Genomic DNA, 17,051 nt, shown 5'->3' with positions numbered 1-17,051 from the left:
GATGCACACAAAACAAACAATGACAAATCTGGACTTCTTTCCGCAGACTGAAATTTTACATCACATTTGAATATTAATTTCACCACAGGTACTAGTCACACAGGGGCTCTTATGCTGAGGATATGCAGAGGAACTTAAATACAATAGTACCAAGTGGGTTATATTCTCTTTGTAGACCACTGGAAGGGCTAAGACCGTCTTCGTAGATCGTATTCTCTTTGTAGACCACTAAGACTGTCTTTATGACGCAAATATGTAAACCAAGCACTGCTCAAAGCAGGAGCTCTTCAATCATGCTTTGTATTGATTCCATCCCAGAAATGTGTCATGCAGGAGGCAGAAGTCAGGATAACAGCCATCTATCCACCCCAAAGCTACACTTCCTGGAATAGATTAAATGGAGCATCATCTCCCTAACCAGCAATCTGCAGCTAAGCTATCTGATGGTTTATCTTATCCTATTGATTTCTGAGATGTATTTTGACAGTGTGATGGAATAACCAAACCTTAAAAGATGACAAGGGTAAGAAAAAGACACACATTACTATTTTTACACAGACAAGAATACTTAAGCAGGTAATTTTCAGGCTCAAAATCATCACTAACATTTAAGGCTAACATCCTTAAAGACTAACTTGCAGTACTCTGTGTCATCAAGTTCCTTTGTAGGTTGAAAGTATTTAGCCTCTATAATACCTTTTGAAAGCAAACATAGTGAAAAATCTCGCAATGAAAAGCAAAAATGTTAAACTTATTTAACATTTGCTGGGCCACTGTCCACTCATTTCTTCGCTTATGCTTCAGATAAAAAGCTGCCTGCAAGTATTTTCACATTCACAAAATGACCTGTGACTTATCTTCCCACTAACAAGCTCATATTTCTCAAATACTTTACATACCCAAAAGGATATGACATGCTTCTTGGCTGAGAGCTGTAATAAACTCCGAGCAAAAATCGGCTCTGTGGTTTTAAAAGTATTTTTGGTAAAGCACTACATAATTTGTCAAAAAAGAGAACCTGGCCATATTGATATAGGTCTGAAGCATAACATGAGTCTCTTCCTTCCCTCCCATCTTCCTATTTCAATGTCACCTACAGTAGGTCCTTTTCATTGAAGTTCCAATCTGCATAAAGATGCTGTGCAATCACTGACTGCCAAAAGAAACAACATCCAGGGATAGTTATTTATCTAAAACAAATTAGCTGTTTTCTCTGTTCTTATTTCAGATTAAAACCAGAATTTCTTCTTGCCAAAAACATTTTTGCCTATCTAAAAATCTGACCACAGCATCAATTTTTGGTTATTGTGCAAAAATTCTCAGCAAAAAGCTATAGTTTATCTCTGCTGCCATTATGAACTTACAACTGAAGAAAATAGAAATAATCATATTGATTACGTTTGCATGCTGTTGTAAATCCAACCATAGTGAAGAGAATCAATTTACAACATTTTAGTTTGACTAACCTCTTCTTGGTCCAGATTATGAGAATTACAAAGGTAATAACAGCTTTACTTCATTGTGCAATTTCAGAGTGTAAATTTCTACTAACATTTTGCTGAAAACTAAGTTACAGTAAGTGAAGTCTTCTATTACTGATGTAGCTCTATTTTCCTAACAGGCCTGTTCCACCCATGATACATCCTAGGTTAGTAAAAAAAATAGAACAAATCCCAAAACTATGCATTACATAGACCACCTACTGTCTTTTCTTCAAGGTAATATGGTGTATGCTACAGGACTGATTAGACATGTTATCCAATAAATGCATCCTGAAATTGCGCAATTTGTTTTCACTCAGAATAGTGGCGTTTACTGCCCAACTTGAAAACAGGAGTAACTCTTGCTTTATGTCATTTGTTTATAGGTACTGTGAAAAACCAGTAAAGATCGCACTTTCCATTTTACACTGGCAAAGCACAAAACCCAAACGAGTTTAAAAAAGCCCAAACAGAAGTATGTTTCCACTAGCCCCTGAAGTCTACTACAACAAGGGATAAACTAAGTTAAAGAGAATTTAGGTTAGAATAAAGATAATCAGAGCACAGCTTTCTCTGGCTGTCATTTAGGGCTCTCATTTAGACCTTTTTAAACATCATAAAGCTATCATTTTATTTCTACGTGTTTCCACTGTAGTAGCCAGCTTGCCTTTTTTTTTTCCTGTTTTTTTTTTTTTTAAATGATAACTAAGTCTTGATTCAGAAAGAAAAAAATAAAAAATTTAGTCTGCAGCAAGGGTGAATACAGTATTTCAAACTGGCTCAATGCTGGCTTAAGATGCCTTCAGATAAAGTCATACCTCTGCAGAGTTCATCCCCACGTTCTTACACAATCCTGGGAAGGTCAAAGGAGTGTTTAAAAGCTGTTGCCACTTCAACAAAAGGATTGTATCTTCTACTGATCTTAGTCATTATTAGCTCCTTGAAATAGCTTGGGAAAAAAAGTGGTTTGGGTTTTTTTTTTAAAAACACAAGACTGTGAAAGACTGGGGCTATTTAAAACACCCATGCAGATACCTGTGGTGGGCTAGAAACTCGTCCTAGACCCAGTTTTGCTTTAGCATTGTGTTGTTCCTTGCTCTTCACGCAACAATTACTATATGAAGTTACTGTACAATAGCAGCACCTGAATTTCATTTTACACCAATTCACAGTTACTGCGAAAGATGTTTGATAAAGGATAGGGCCACAAGTGGCCACAAAATATTTCAGGCAATACTCCACTGACACTTGGTCTATTGTGCTGTCTGCCGTCCCACATACTCCCTATTCTGCACTTGCATGAGGAGGGAAATAGGAAGGCTATAGCTACCATTTCTCCGCAGATCTGTAGTACCAACTCAAGTACAATAACAAGTATATCCCCTGCATTCTTTTAAACTCCCAAGTTTCTTTTGCAGTAATTGCTTCAAATGATGCACTATGGACACAATTGAGCAGTGCCCTTAATGAAGTCATAAAAGTCTCCTAGTAAGCAGTACAAGATGTTCAGCATTCTTCAGACCTTAGAGATTAATTTTTCAAGTGGGATACAGATAAACCCACAGCATTGCAGAAAATTATTTCATACATATACAATATACTGTTAAATTTATTTTAACTTTTACTCCTGACCAAGCTTATTTTCTTAGTTGCCCTCTTTTGCAACATTACATTATACGTGTTCATGAAATTCAAGTATCCATTAGATGAAAAGAACATTCTAAGAAATCATCAGTGCTCTGTTTCTTAGTCTAATTTTATTTGCTATCAAGGCAACTTTAACAAGTTACTATGCCATCCCCTATTGCACACTGCAATCAAAGCATCACTGTCAGTACCTTTCTAGTCTTAATCGCTCATAAGCGATCTATGCATCTCTGGACAGTTTTAAGTTCTTAGAATCTACTGCAGCACTGTGGATGGGTCAAAAATGTGTGGGAAAGAATGAGGGGAGAGAAGTAGCATCTCCATATCACATTATTTTCATACTTCCAATGCCACAGACAATTTCTTATTCCTATGTTTCCATGACCTTAAGAATGCATCACACAAGGTTTCTGAAAGCATGCATAGAATTGGGAGTTCTACTTTCAAATAATCAGTGCCTAAGAGCAAGCTGGGTTTAGCTGACATTTGCAACAGACAATACCATCTCTAGGTCAAATGTGATGTGTCAGTTGCGGGGCAGAACAGTTTTTGGAAAAGAAGCTGGGGCTTGATTTATAATTTAAGGTTGAGAGCACAAGCTTATCAATGAAAGGGCACACGCACAGACTACAAATCAGACATCCACAGTATGACCTTATAGAAACACATAATCTGGAATTTAAAAATAATTCATCAGATCTTATTCCCCAGAAATATAGGTTGATTTACACAGACACAAAACATATCCACAGAAAATTATGGGGTTTTTCCCTGAGACCTAAGAGAAAGGAAAGAAGGTACTAACACCTCCCTACTCCCCCTTACCCCCAGACTCTCCCTTGACCAAACTATTTGCAGGTTCTGGAAATTTATTTCCAGATTTCCAGTTTTAAAAAAGTCTATCCTCAGAAGTACAGGCTTTAGGAAAAACTATCTCTAAAAACCACAAAAATTCATCAGCGTTGGCTACAGAGAAGCAACTGATAAATGAAACAGAGCTGTAACATCTTCCCTGCAAAAATAAATTAAAAAAGGTTTAAGTCTACTATCTAGGAAAATCAGTGCCACCACCAGTAAGTCAGTATAAGTTCTGAAATAATTGTTTTAAATAATTAGAAGAAAAATCTGTGAGAAGTCTCTTAAAAGGAGGAATCCTTACCCTGCACATCCACACTGATACTTGTACTAGTGAATTTATAACATTCCCAATCTTGCCTACAAGGAGCAATCTCTTTACAAAGTAACATCCCAGGACCTGAAAACAGGTCACTCTCCAGTTCATATGCTTGCTTTCAAACACCAGGAAATGCTTTACATCAACAAAGTTAGGATATTGAAATTATAAACCTAATTGTAGTAAAATGAGTTCATGTGATGCTAAAGTTGAGAAGCATTCTGTTTGTATCTTTAAAAAACAGAGATAACTTTACAAATTCCATAAGTAAAAAAAAAAAAAAAATTGATTTACATGTAAATTTCCAGTTTACCAACAATAAATTAACAATTCAGTCTTCAGCTATTCAAAGCTTATATAAACAGTAATGCAAACCAGAACCAGGTATCTACCCTTCTCAAAGCTCAGGCAGTAAAATAAGCCAAAGCATCTATCCACTTCAGCCAGCTTTAGAACAAGAGATTGAAAAGCTAGATTTTTAACTTCTTGTGAACTTATACAGCATGTAACAGATTAGGAAGTAAGATATCACTCAGAAGATAAAGTTAAATTGAAACAATAAAGTGCTTCTGGCACTGACTAGGCTGTTTCATATGACATGTAATTTTATAAACAATCTTTTCCTGACTAAATTAATATTCCACACAAGCCCGAGTATGATTGCTATCAGTAAAAATGACTGGGAAATAGCTACTGACTAAAATACTGAGTTCAAAGTTTAAGAAAAAAAAATCACTAGCAGAGACCAACAGACATTTCAGGTTTCAAAATAATTCTTTAAATCTTCTAAAGCTAAACCTCATACGTATTTGGACAACCAAGGGTGAAATAAGAGTTAAGAATTCACATTCCGAGGCTTTGCAAACTAGTTCATTTTAAGTTTCAATATCCTGAGAAACCCAATTACTTTAACTTTCTTCAGGGCTCCTAAAATTTTCTTCTCTGATATCTTCGGAGTGTAATCCATTTGAACTCATTCAACTGGTCCTACCAATCTATGTTCCACTTGAATTCATATCAGTGATATTTTCAAATGTGACAGGCTTAAGGCTGTTTTGATATTCTGATTATTTGTCTATTTTTCCAGTACCCTCTCCAAGTATGCAAGGTGTAACACCTACGGAGTCCTGTGTGTTTGTAGTATCTCTGAATAACCACCTGTCCCTTACCCTGCAAAGTTAACTTTATACTACTACATCTATCACTGCCATCCCAAAACTTAATAAAGGGCCTGAGGGGAGGGAAATCAGTGTGGGTTTTAGGCAGAGTTGCAAATTTATTTCTACCCTTTCTGCCCCACCTCACCCAATACAGAAATGATCTCCTTTTTTCTGGCCTGTTACAGACAATTCATATCCACCTACCAAAGCAGGAGTCTCAAGTATCATAATAGATGTTTCCTCCAAACAGGCACAGAAAAACATATTTTCCATTGTAAAAGCTACTACGACTGACATGCCTATGGAGTTTATGATGGAGTGTTTTGTTTTTTTTTTGTTTTTTTTTTTTTTTAACACCCCCACCCACCCCCCGCAAATAATCTTATTTCCAGCAGCAGGAACTAAACTACAGTGGGACATTTCTCATTCTATGCCTCTCCTACTGGAACGTTATAACATTAATGCAGTAGTTTTTCTTTACTGGATGTAAAGCAACCTCTTAGTAGGTTTCTTTCAGAAACACATCTGTATGAGTTATCAGTAGTGGAGACAACAGCCAAGTTATCTGAGATCTGACATGAAATGTTTCAGCTAAAAAGAAAGAGTAGCTGGTGCAGGTTTAGATACTTAAAAGCCCACTACTGCTTCATGGTTATGAATAAATGGGAACCATTTTTCACAACTGAAGGATTCATTAGAAAACCGAAATATTCATGTTTAAGATGGTAATGAACAAAGTGTAACTGTTAAATAACTAGTCTATCTTTAAAACATGTTTACATGCTCATTAAAATTAGCATAGACGTCTTTTGTTTAGTCCTTCTAAGAGATGTTCAGTTACATTTTCAAGGTTCTGCTATTTCTTAAAAGCATCAGCAAAGATATAGTACATTTTTGCTAAACAGGTGTAATATTAAGAACTAGCATTAAATATGGAAATATGGGAATCACAGTAAGCACAATCGACATTCATCAGTACATCCAATGTCATACTGCCATTAGTGTTACAACACCACCTGTTTTTAAACACACCCATCAGCCATTTCAGAGTCAGCATTGTCACTTGCAAACCCATTAATGTGTCCCAGCAACAGCTAAGCAAGCAAACAGTCTTCTACAACTAGTTCTTGTCACTGTCAAGAGGAAACTACTCTGCTCATTGGAGGAAACACAGATGGACAATCCCACACAAACATTTTGAGATTAAGGCAGGGAAGCATGCAGTGATGTGCTGTGCCTCTTCTGAAGAGCATAAAAGCCTCCAAGATCTATCTGTTAATTAATGTATTAATACAGTACAAGTACCACAAAAACAAACATTATTAAATAAACTATCTCTTTCAGTATTACTTTATAGTAAAGACTTTATTTCTTCTTCAAAAATTTCTCCTGCTTCTGATGCAGTGTCTTTCAAATGTATAAACTATTCCCAGGAAGGTCTCTACAGAATTGTCAAATAATGACAGAGGGTATCTGAATGATTTTCAAATGCATTTAGAACATTAGTATAATCATGGTATTATACAATTAAAGTAGCATTTACTTGTTCAGGTCTTTTGCAGTTACACGTTAACACTTCATGCAGTGTCAGGTAGTACAAATTTCAAGATGAGCCACGTGAGGATTTATTCAAGACAGAGAATTTTTCACTAGCTTCCACTTCTAGTATAACTCATAGCAAAAGGAATCAAAACACAAAACCAGAGGAAAAGTCAAGTCCAATAAATACAATGAGTTCATAGTAAAGAATGTATGAAACACCACTATTGCAGTTGTCCAATAAAATCTTCTGCTTTATAGGAAGCCTTAATAGTTTTCTATTTTAACCCAGAACTATATACCAATTATTTGATATTAATGATATTAATAGCGCCTTCTTTTCTAGTTTTCTTAAAACATCAGATTCCGAAGTGTTAGAATAACTAACATTGACATAAATGGGAAACCTTGATGCTATTTTCAGTTGTTTAAATAACGTACCTCCAAAAGCCTGATACTATAAAGTTTACTTTTCGAACTAAGAACCCTGTTTAGCATTATCTGAAGAAATTCAAGAATTAAACATTCAGCTTCCACTGGAGGCTTCGCTTCATTAGATTCCTTGAAAGATTCCAGCATCTGTGTTGTGGTTCTTTCACTCGCTACATTAATGAAATTATATAAACGTATTTTCTCCTGACCTTTTCAACCTAGGCTTTAAACTTTATTAGACAACTTGGTCTTTCAATAAAGGGGAATTTAAAAAGAGACACAAAGGATAGATTTCCTAAGAGTGTCTTTTCCTCAATTTAAAAAAAAAAAAAAAAGCTCAGAAGCCAAAACAATATAAAAAGCAAACCCAACTTGTTTCCAAGCACACACTAACCTGCAATAAAATGGCAGTTTTATGTTGGCTTTTCATCAGGTTGTTGATGGATTCAAAGAGTCTCCTCATAGATTCCTCAAATTCTGTTTGTTCTTTGCCTTCATATAATCTGTTGAGAGATGCATTGGGTTATCCTTTCAGAATCAGAAAGTTTCACAGTCCTAAGTGTACCAGATTTAACATTACCTTAAAATATATATTTTACAAGTTGATCCAATATTATGCTTATAGATATTTCACCAATGGGTTATATCTGCTATTCATTGTATTGTGTAGGAATTCTTCAGCTTGAACGCAAATATGCATAGGACACTGAACTAAATGCTGCACCTCCAATGTACTGCCTTCTCTATCAGAAGAGAAAAATCCCTCTTTTTAAAGTCCTTTATTCCAGTGTCATGTGCTTTTCTTTTCAACTTGAAACTGAAGTCCTTAAGAGAACTAAAGGCAATTTAAGATCTTTTGTCTACAGCAAGGAAAAAAAATCAAAACTGCTATTCATACAGTGACTGGCAAGAAGCTTTGAGGAAAGGAGAACACTGAGGGGTACACTATTCCGGCCCATGGCCTCTGCACTGTTTAGGTCAATGCTTGTCAATGAAATTTAAGTTAATTATTGGAAAGGAACCCCAAGATCCAAAACATTATCTAGAGGGGAAAAAAAAAAATATATATATATATATACACGTGCATACAACATACATGATGCACACTACTTGAGATACATCCCTATTGAGGTGTGATAGCTGCATAAAAAATGCATACCAGAAAAACTTAGATGCAAATGGCATCTTCAAACAAATAAGTTTTAGTAGAAGCACACTTACATAGAAAAGTAATTTTATTAATTATCAAGTGGTATTTTAACAGCTTGGGTTTTGGTTAACTGATTTAATTTTTTTTAACATACTGGAGATGGGGGCACATGGGGGCCATTTGAAACTATTTTTCAATGGGAATGAAGTACATATAAGTTGTAACAATGTGACTGTCTCAGTCTAAGCGTTTATTAAAGTTACTTGGCTAATGAACTGATACAGCTTTATTGACCATACAACATTGCTGCAAAAGTAAATGAAGTTTCTTAAACCTATTTTTTAAGCAAGGGGAAATTTGAAGTTTTCTCGACTAAACCTGTGGGGCAAGGAGGGAGGCAGAAGCATCACACAACATGTATTAAACATGCTTCTTAAATTTACACCAGGACTAATTTAAGCCAGGTAGAATGATCATTCTATTTCCTGACTCATCATCTAGCTTCCATTTAGACACAATTTTCTATGTTAAATTTCAATTAAAATCACTTGTTCTGAAAGCAAACTTTAAAAGATGACTAATTATTTGCTTTGGAAACAGCTTCATCACAACAGCATACATGAGTTTCACCACCAAAAACAACCCTAGGACAAAGAAAGGAGGAAAGAAAACATTTCATGTTTTCAGAGTCTGTTTTATGTAAACCTTTGGAATATATATGACCTTTCTACAAAACATAGTCACTGAACAAACAGCTGCAAGACATAACCTTAGTTCAGCTGACCAGAATAAAAAAATTTTTGCTTTCATTACATTTCTATAGCTTCAACAGGACCCAATGAGTGCAAATTCAAGTAGAACTTTGTTATCTTCAATGTATCTGCCTGAAAACAAGATTAAAAAGTCTCCCATTTTATGTCTAACATTAGAAGTCATTATTCATCTCTTTCCTACACAATTTTCACTTTGTAATGTCTCTTACCTTTCAACAAGGCATCTTACTTTCTTAAGCAGCCCATCAAATTAATGAGAAAATGATCTAAAGATCTGTCTCAGCTCTATTAATTCAAAATGTTTGTCTCCAAGAAGGCTAATCTCAACCCTTGAAAGTGACATACTTTAATTATAAATCATAACTTTTCTTTTGGGAAGAAAATACATTAATCCACGTTTTCCATTTTTGATTCTTTTTCATGACCAGTCTAACAATAGGAAATTGACTGCATAAAGTTAGATCACAACAGCTATAGATGGATATACAGTATCAGATGATACTGTTCACTGTTCGGTTATTTCTGCCAGAGGCTACCTTTTGCAAGAGCTACTACTGCCTGTAACAATAATTGTCCAATAGAACATAAAAGTTTCAGACCTTCAGTTAAGGCATTTCTAGTGAAAACTTAAAGGAATAGATATGTATATCTAATCACTTGAATATGCAACATATTGCAATAACCTAGTTTACCACAGACTGTGCAACGTACACTTTTTGCTGCCAGCTAATGCTGGGGATTAAAATGGAGACCAAAGTTCTCCCTGCAGCAAAACCCTGCCTTCTGACCTTCATCCATACAACAAATCTTCCATAATCCTCTACACAATGCTTCCTTCCCCAAAACTCTAAACGTCCCCTTTTGCTATGACACCTATTAAAAAAAAATTAAAAACAAAGCTTTTGAACTACTATAGTCTATTCTCATGAGCACCATCTCCTTCCTTATACAGCTTTTCAGCTTGTTTGTCTGTATCCATCTATAAATAGTAAGTTCCTAGAGACAGGAATATTTGTAAGGGACTATTTACCAGCAGCAAATAACTTCAGAATCTACTCCTACTTCAACGAAAATTTCATAATTAATCCAATTATACTTAATTTTACAAAACTATAAACCTACATCAATTTTTTGAAAAAATGGGCAGTAGAATAACAGAAAAATTGTATTAGAGCTCCCACTGAGCAAAAGACAGATAAAGCAGAACACCTTTCTGTTCTGTTGACTGCCAACCACAAACATAACATTCAACCACTCAGTCTACCCATAGTCCTGAGTTCACCACTGCATATCTTCTGTTACTGCATTCCTTCAGCCATGTAGCAGAGGGACAACAGTACAAGTATTAGAGGGAAACCAGCTAAGGATAAATGGCAAAAGATGATGCAGAAAAGAAGAGAGGAAACAGAGGATGCAGATGGGGTCTGTGGGTTATGGTGAGAGTCCTTAAGGGCTAGGGGAGGAACTGGGGGACACAGTTATCGTAGTGTACTTTTTGTCCTTCCAGCTTTCATCTCCTTCATTCTCCCCATCTCCCTTTTCCCTAAACCTGAATGCCGCTTCTAAATGCTACACCTCGTCTGTCGGGCTGAGCTATACATACCTAGTCCATTGAGTCTTCCCTATAAATTCCTTAACTGGAGAGCTGAAACTCTAAATTCAGTTGGACAATTATTACCGAAAATTACATTGTTCTATGCACAGTCTGAGCTGCTGAACACCATGATCTCAAGGACAAGCATCCAGCTTCAAGCCATCTGTCACAATGTTTGGCCATCCATTGGTCTTAGGCCAGGCCACCTGAAGCAAAGAATAATCACCCTTTGAAATCACCCTACTATTACTAAATAGGAATTACTAAATTATTAATTACATCTCTGGAACTTACCCTGTGAATCAGAAAGCAGATTTTTTTAAGATTCCCTCTCCAAAAAATATCTCAGCAATATCTGTATTTTAGGCCAGTTGCCAGCTTTTATGTTTTATTTGTAAAAACAAAAAATACAGTTCTGTTCTGAAATCAATCTTTTGTTTCTCAAATCTACTTCTATTTCTGATATTGGACTGCTAGTTAAATGGCAATAGCCTGGGCACTTACTGTGAAAACAATGTCCTTGATCTAACAATGAACTTGAAAACATATTCCAGTGCTTTCAGAGTTCTTAAGATAGGTTCGCATTGCTCCCCTCGGCTGGAGGTATCCAAGTAAGTCTTCAGAACAGTCATTAATTTCCTGAAGTTAAAAAACATTTTTAAAACAATCTTTCTCTTTTTAAATTAACTTCTGTAACCTGTTTGGCTACTCTAAATAAACGTTTATGCTTAGTCAAGCACACGCAACAAAATGTACTGCCTGTATTTTTGTGCTTATGTTGCACAAATTCTATCAGTATAAACAAATGAAGACCAAATTCTTAACTGCGCAAGTAAGAAAGCAATCTGAAATCTCAAATCCTGGAAGCACTTTTACATAAGTTTATAATATACATGCACAAGGTAACACAAAATGTTACTTCTGCCTACCTACATTAAGCAGTGATTAAGCACCACTACACGCTCAAAAGTAACTGCACACAAATAGTACAATATTCTGGTACACAGGAAGTGTAACTAAGTATTTATTTTATTTAAACACTTCCTTGCTTTGTATCTAAAGGCAATTTTTTGCTAAACACGCAACCTCCTAAAAAAGTGCAAAAGCTCATCTAAAAATAAGTCCCTTAATTGAGAGTTATAGTTTCATTTTAAACAATTGAACTAATATTAGTGATGCAATCTTGATCTTAATGTAGCCATAAGAAGAACTAAAATAAGGGAGGGGTTGGGTTTTTTTTTTCCCTTATGTCGCTACAAAAATGGAAACCTACTGTCCCCTACCCTAAACAAACTGTCCCCCAACCAAAACAAAACAATAAAAACCAAACTAGCACTTGCATGTTGATGAAACTGAACAGTTCACTAACTGGACTGATGAAACACTAGTAAGTGATCACTATGATATTTGGAACATACCTGCATGCAAATAATAGCTTCAAGAACTGCTCGTTACTGCACAGAATATATCTATACAGATATATATATGTGTGTTTGTGTATACCTCTATCTCTGTAACTAACAGACACATCCTCAGCCCCACTGCAGTAGCCTAACTCACATTTCAGGACCAAAATATCAGGCTTTCAGCCTCTCAGCCTTCTGGACACGACATCCATTGTGTGTTTCCATTTACTCCTTTTTACAGCTTCTCTGAATTCACAGCTTTGCACTGAGTTGGAACAAAATTTATTCAACTTGTATGCAGGGGCAGTCCACTCAAGGTCCCTCAATTGTCAATGTCAAGTCCCCACAGAACTCTATAAAAGCTAGGTACAAATGGATGAGTAAATAGAAACTGAATAAATACCTAACAGTTTCACCAAAATACCCTATCATAATATGGCCATAATATGTCTGGGACACAGTATCTCCTTCCTAACTATGAGTTAGGCCACATACAGCTATTGGTTTATTTCATAAATGATTCCTGAAACAGAGTACATCTTCCATGGTGTGCATGGAACCAATGATGCCAAGAAAACTCATGATTTGGGAAACAATCATAAACATTATTTTGCCCCTGCCACTTTGATTAAATCATCAGAAACTCCCAGTCACATAAGACTTAGGAATATTTTAAGCAAATAAGGCTGTCCTGAGAGGTTCCATACCCAACCTTCTCTTCTTTCACAATAATATAAAGCATTAAATTACATGTGCTTATTACATATGGAGTGAAGTAGGATTGAAGAAGAGCACATAGCTTGCGCTTGAGCTTTCTGAGCCCAGTAATGCTAACTTCAACTTTCCTAGAATGTGAGAAAGGATTGATCGTGCACTACTGCCTTTCAATTCTAGCAAACTCATGTTCTAATGCATGACCTGTGGTGTTGGGTGGGTTGGTTTTTGGTGTGTTGTGTGTTTTTTGGTGGGTTTTTTTTGTTTGTTTTGTTTGTTTGTTTGTTTGTTTTTTTAGGTTGGACTTGATGATCTTACAGGTCTTTTCCAACCTTAGTGATTCCGTGATTCTGTGACCTGCATGACATTTCCTGGTGAGTTGGAACTGATGCAAATTCAGCACAGGACACAACAAGATATCCTCAACTATTCCAAACCTTCAGCTAAGGTCTTCCATTTATTATTCATAACCCAAATTAAAGTTCCGCTTCCATCTGCCACCCCATTAAGCTGCCAAAACAAGACTTCAGGTAGATGAAAAAAATACATCTAACCTGTTACAGCACTTCCCCAAGATCAGCCCTAACTGAAGATGTTATCTTTCTTCATAATTCAAAGTGATTTTATCCTACCATAATCTGCAAAAACCTTTTTTAAATAAAGGATGAACCCAGTATTAAATTTATTGTGTAACATGTCTCCACATTTTTTTATTCTCTTCTATGAATCCATGTCTTCCCATCTGGGCATTATCTGGAAGCTCCAAGAATTAAAAAAATGAAAAAATAAACCCCAAATCACCAAAAGTCTGTCCACCTGACCACTGGCATGACCATGTAACAAATACTAAGACTCCAGTTCACAGCAGACCACGTAACAAATACTGAAATTCCAGTTCACTGCACTGAAACTCTCCTGGTGGAACATCAGACTGTGAACTGCACACAAAGACTTCAGAGTTTCCCCCATGAGTTTGTTTGTTGTAAAAGAATATGTGGAAACCTGTGTGAATGGGTTAAGGACATCCCCAAGTCCTCATTTAAGGTATTTCCGGTTAAAGCCAGGAATGTAAAGGGAGAGGCTTTACGGCAAAGTATCTTTTGATAAATTTGACAAGGATTCAGGTGAAGTGCTCAGACACAGCAAAATCCAGGCAAGAGAAAATGGATGCCAAAGAATCATTTAACCCCAAATCAATGACTACTTGTCAATTAACTCTACTTATAATCATACATGTCTCTCACAGGCAGGTTTGTTTCCAGATAAGCAAGCAGCAACATCAAAACAACAGTAATTGTTAATTACATCAGAAAAGTCACAAACAGGATTTACTTTCTTCAATGTGATGGTGGCGGTTTAGGAAAAAAGAAAGAAGAAGAAAAAACAAACTTACTTGTATGCTAATGTTGCACTAAAATGCTGTTGGATATACGCTTCCAAAACAGCGTTAAAATGTTGAAACTTACGGTCTGCAATGAGTCCTATGATATATATCTAAACAGACATGGACATAATTAGCATTTTTCATGAAGTCACATTTTTAATATTAGTCTTCTAAAATATTTTTTGATAATCCACTATTTAAGAGTATTTAAAGACATTTGCTTTTCAGTCAAATAGTAATATTCCATCTGTTCTGTAGAGATTTTAAGACTAATTCCCTAAAATAAACAACTTGATAGCTCATTCAAAATTATAGCGTTCTTTACTTTGACAAATAAAATCCTTTGGTGCTGATTCTTACCAGTGCATCAAAGACAAGGATGTCATACTCATTACTGTGGGAATGTTCCATCATGATGTTAAACAGGGCATCCAGTGTATCTTGGAGAAACTATACAACAACATGAAATGACAAATTGGCAACCAATTCAACCTGAAAATCTCACAAGTCAGTTTTCAGATAGTAGACTTCATTTCTCTCAATTTAGAATTTTAAAGGCCTTCACTGAAACATCACTTAAATTCAGAAAACATTTCTGAGGATTTAGGCTCTAGCTTCTTGAATTTTAAGAACCTGTATCCTCAGGTACATGAGCATTCAATCATAGATGTTTAGCTCAAAGCTTATCAAAAAGCTAAAAATATTATATAAACAACATATAAAACTGCATTCCTAGTTCCTTAGTGATACACATTACTAGTTGCTATTTTCACATATACATGATGATTAAAAACACACTTTATACTTCTGTGGTCTGATTCAAAGCCTATATTAAATCAAAGGGAAGCACCCCAGTGACTTGGGACCCAAATCTTTCTTTGGTTAAAAAAAAACTTTTTTTTGTCTTGACGTTCTCCTTTCTCCTTCTAACCAGAGAGGCATCTAATGCTTATATTTAAAGAGTAACACAAATGTAATAGTGTCTGCCACTTTCCAAAATACTAACAATTTTTTGTTCATATTATACTCATTAAACTAACAAAACACTTCAGTGGGCATATAATACATATTTTTTTTAACATCAACATGTAAATTAATGTTAAGAGCTGTAAAGAAAACAGTAGAAATTGTTTGTGATGTTTCAGATAGACAAAAGCAAACAGCTAAACAGAGATTGTGGAAAATATTTTACCATTACTACCTTCATATCCTACCAAGTTTTTAAATAAAATTCTCTGCGCATGCTCAAAATTAAAGCTTACCTGTGACACATACCTAAGCACCTGACCAAAGCAGCAATGACTCCAAATACTATTCTTGGTATTGAATTCTCCATTCATGCACAAAATTTCCAGCAAAATCAAACAATAAAAATCAGAAAAGGATCCTAATAAATTAATTACCAGTGAAAGCAGGCAGATTTGACCAGTTATCTTGCAAATGTCCACAGCCTAACAGTAGCCAGTACCAGAGATGTTTGGGAGCAACAAGTAGAAAAAAGATGGCTAACACTATGAAGAATCCTGTTGAGCTGCTTGCTTCCTTGCTCTCTCTAATGAAAAGCTTTGCTTATGTCTTTTGCAAATTATCCCTAACAAAGGCATCTACACTGAACCACCCTCATAAAAGAAAGTATAATTGACAGGCTTCTTTAAGTTCCTATGTTTACTGTAACTGACCCTCCAGTTTCTTTTTCTTTTTGAAACTATGCAGCATTTTTTCCACCATGGCATGAAGAATAACTATTATCAGAACAACTATATAAAGATATACCTTCACAACTTCCTCTCCATCCACAATCTTCAGTTTTTCTAGGTTCTCCTGAAGCAGCTCTGGTTTCATACGCCACTTCAAGAGACCTAGTAAGCCCACTAATAGAAAATAAATGGACAGAAATTAAAATTTGAAATGTGATTTATCATTTGTGCAAATGTCTCCTTTCTAAAACTTCTACCCGTTTAGAAGATACATACCATTCTGAGTTAACTTAGTAGAACAAACAAGAGTTGAAATATAAAATGCATCTCGTGAGCTTACTGAAAGCCCCGCTACAATACTTGAGTTCCTGACTATGGTTGCTCCTTTATTTTCTATGTGTTGACGCGTAGAAGGTAATGTCAAATAAGCACTAGCATCCTCCATTTTTTTACTGTCCCCCTGAAAAACAACATAACATTTATGTCATATTTCACACCACTGGATTTAAAAACAAACTTATTTTGTACTTTGTACAAAAGTAAACAAAAAGCTATGTTTCTATGGACTTAAGTGCATGCACTGGAGGATAAGGAATACCCAAGTCCCAGCATGGCTCATAGAGGTAAACCAAGAGGCCAAGTCAGTCAGCAAGAAAGGCTGCAATGAACATCCAGGGAAAATACTGCACTGAAATTACAAAGGTACCTGCTTTAAGGTGCAGTAAGGAATTATGAGGGGTGACATCACTGGCTGAGTAAAAGCAAGAGCAGATTTCTCATTAAAATGTCAATAGTTACAGAACACGATAGACTATTGAGCATCACCTTGAAGACTGTACACAGGATATAGACAACACGGTTACGATGTCTGCACACTAGTTAACAATAGAAAACAGGACT

The 17,051-nt window shown here is 35.7% G+C and overlaps 1 protein-coding gene across 1 annotated transcript in view; it reads right to left on the bottom strand.

Moving 5' to 3' along the window:
• DOCK2 (dedicator of cytokinesis 2) overlaps nucleotides 1-17,051 on the bottom strand; it is a 205,649-nt gene that overhangs the window by 154,128 nt on the left and 34,470 nt on the right. The window contains exons 19-24 of the mRNA XM_059825590.1: nucleotides 16,428-16,611; nucleotides 16,228-16,325; nucleotides 14,815-14,904; nucleotides 14,464-14,564; nucleotides 11,455-11,589; nucleotides 7,828-7,936 (exon numbers count right to left, since the gene is read on the bottom strand). Of these exons, the coding sequence (XP_059681573.1) occupies nucleotides 7,828-7,936; nucleotides 11,455-11,589; nucleotides 14,464-14,564; nucleotides 14,815-14,904; nucleotides 16,228-16,325; nucleotides 16,428-16,611 (717 nt within the window). The remainder of the gene's footprint in view (nucleotides 1-7,827; nucleotides 7,937-11,454; nucleotides 11,590-14,463; nucleotides 14,565-14,814; nucleotides 14,905-16,227; nucleotides 16,326-16,427; nucleotides 16,612-17,051) is intronic.

This window comes from Gavia stellata, chromosome 16 (assembly GCF_030936135.1).
Source record: "Gavia stellata isolate bGavSte3 chromosome 16, bGavSte3.hap2, whole genome shotgun sequence".
NCBI classification, from domain to species: Eukaryota; Metazoa; Chordata; class Aves; order Gaviiformes; family Gaviidae; genus Gavia; species Gavia stellata.
This window is presented reverse-complemented; position numbering and strand designations above follow the sequence as displayed.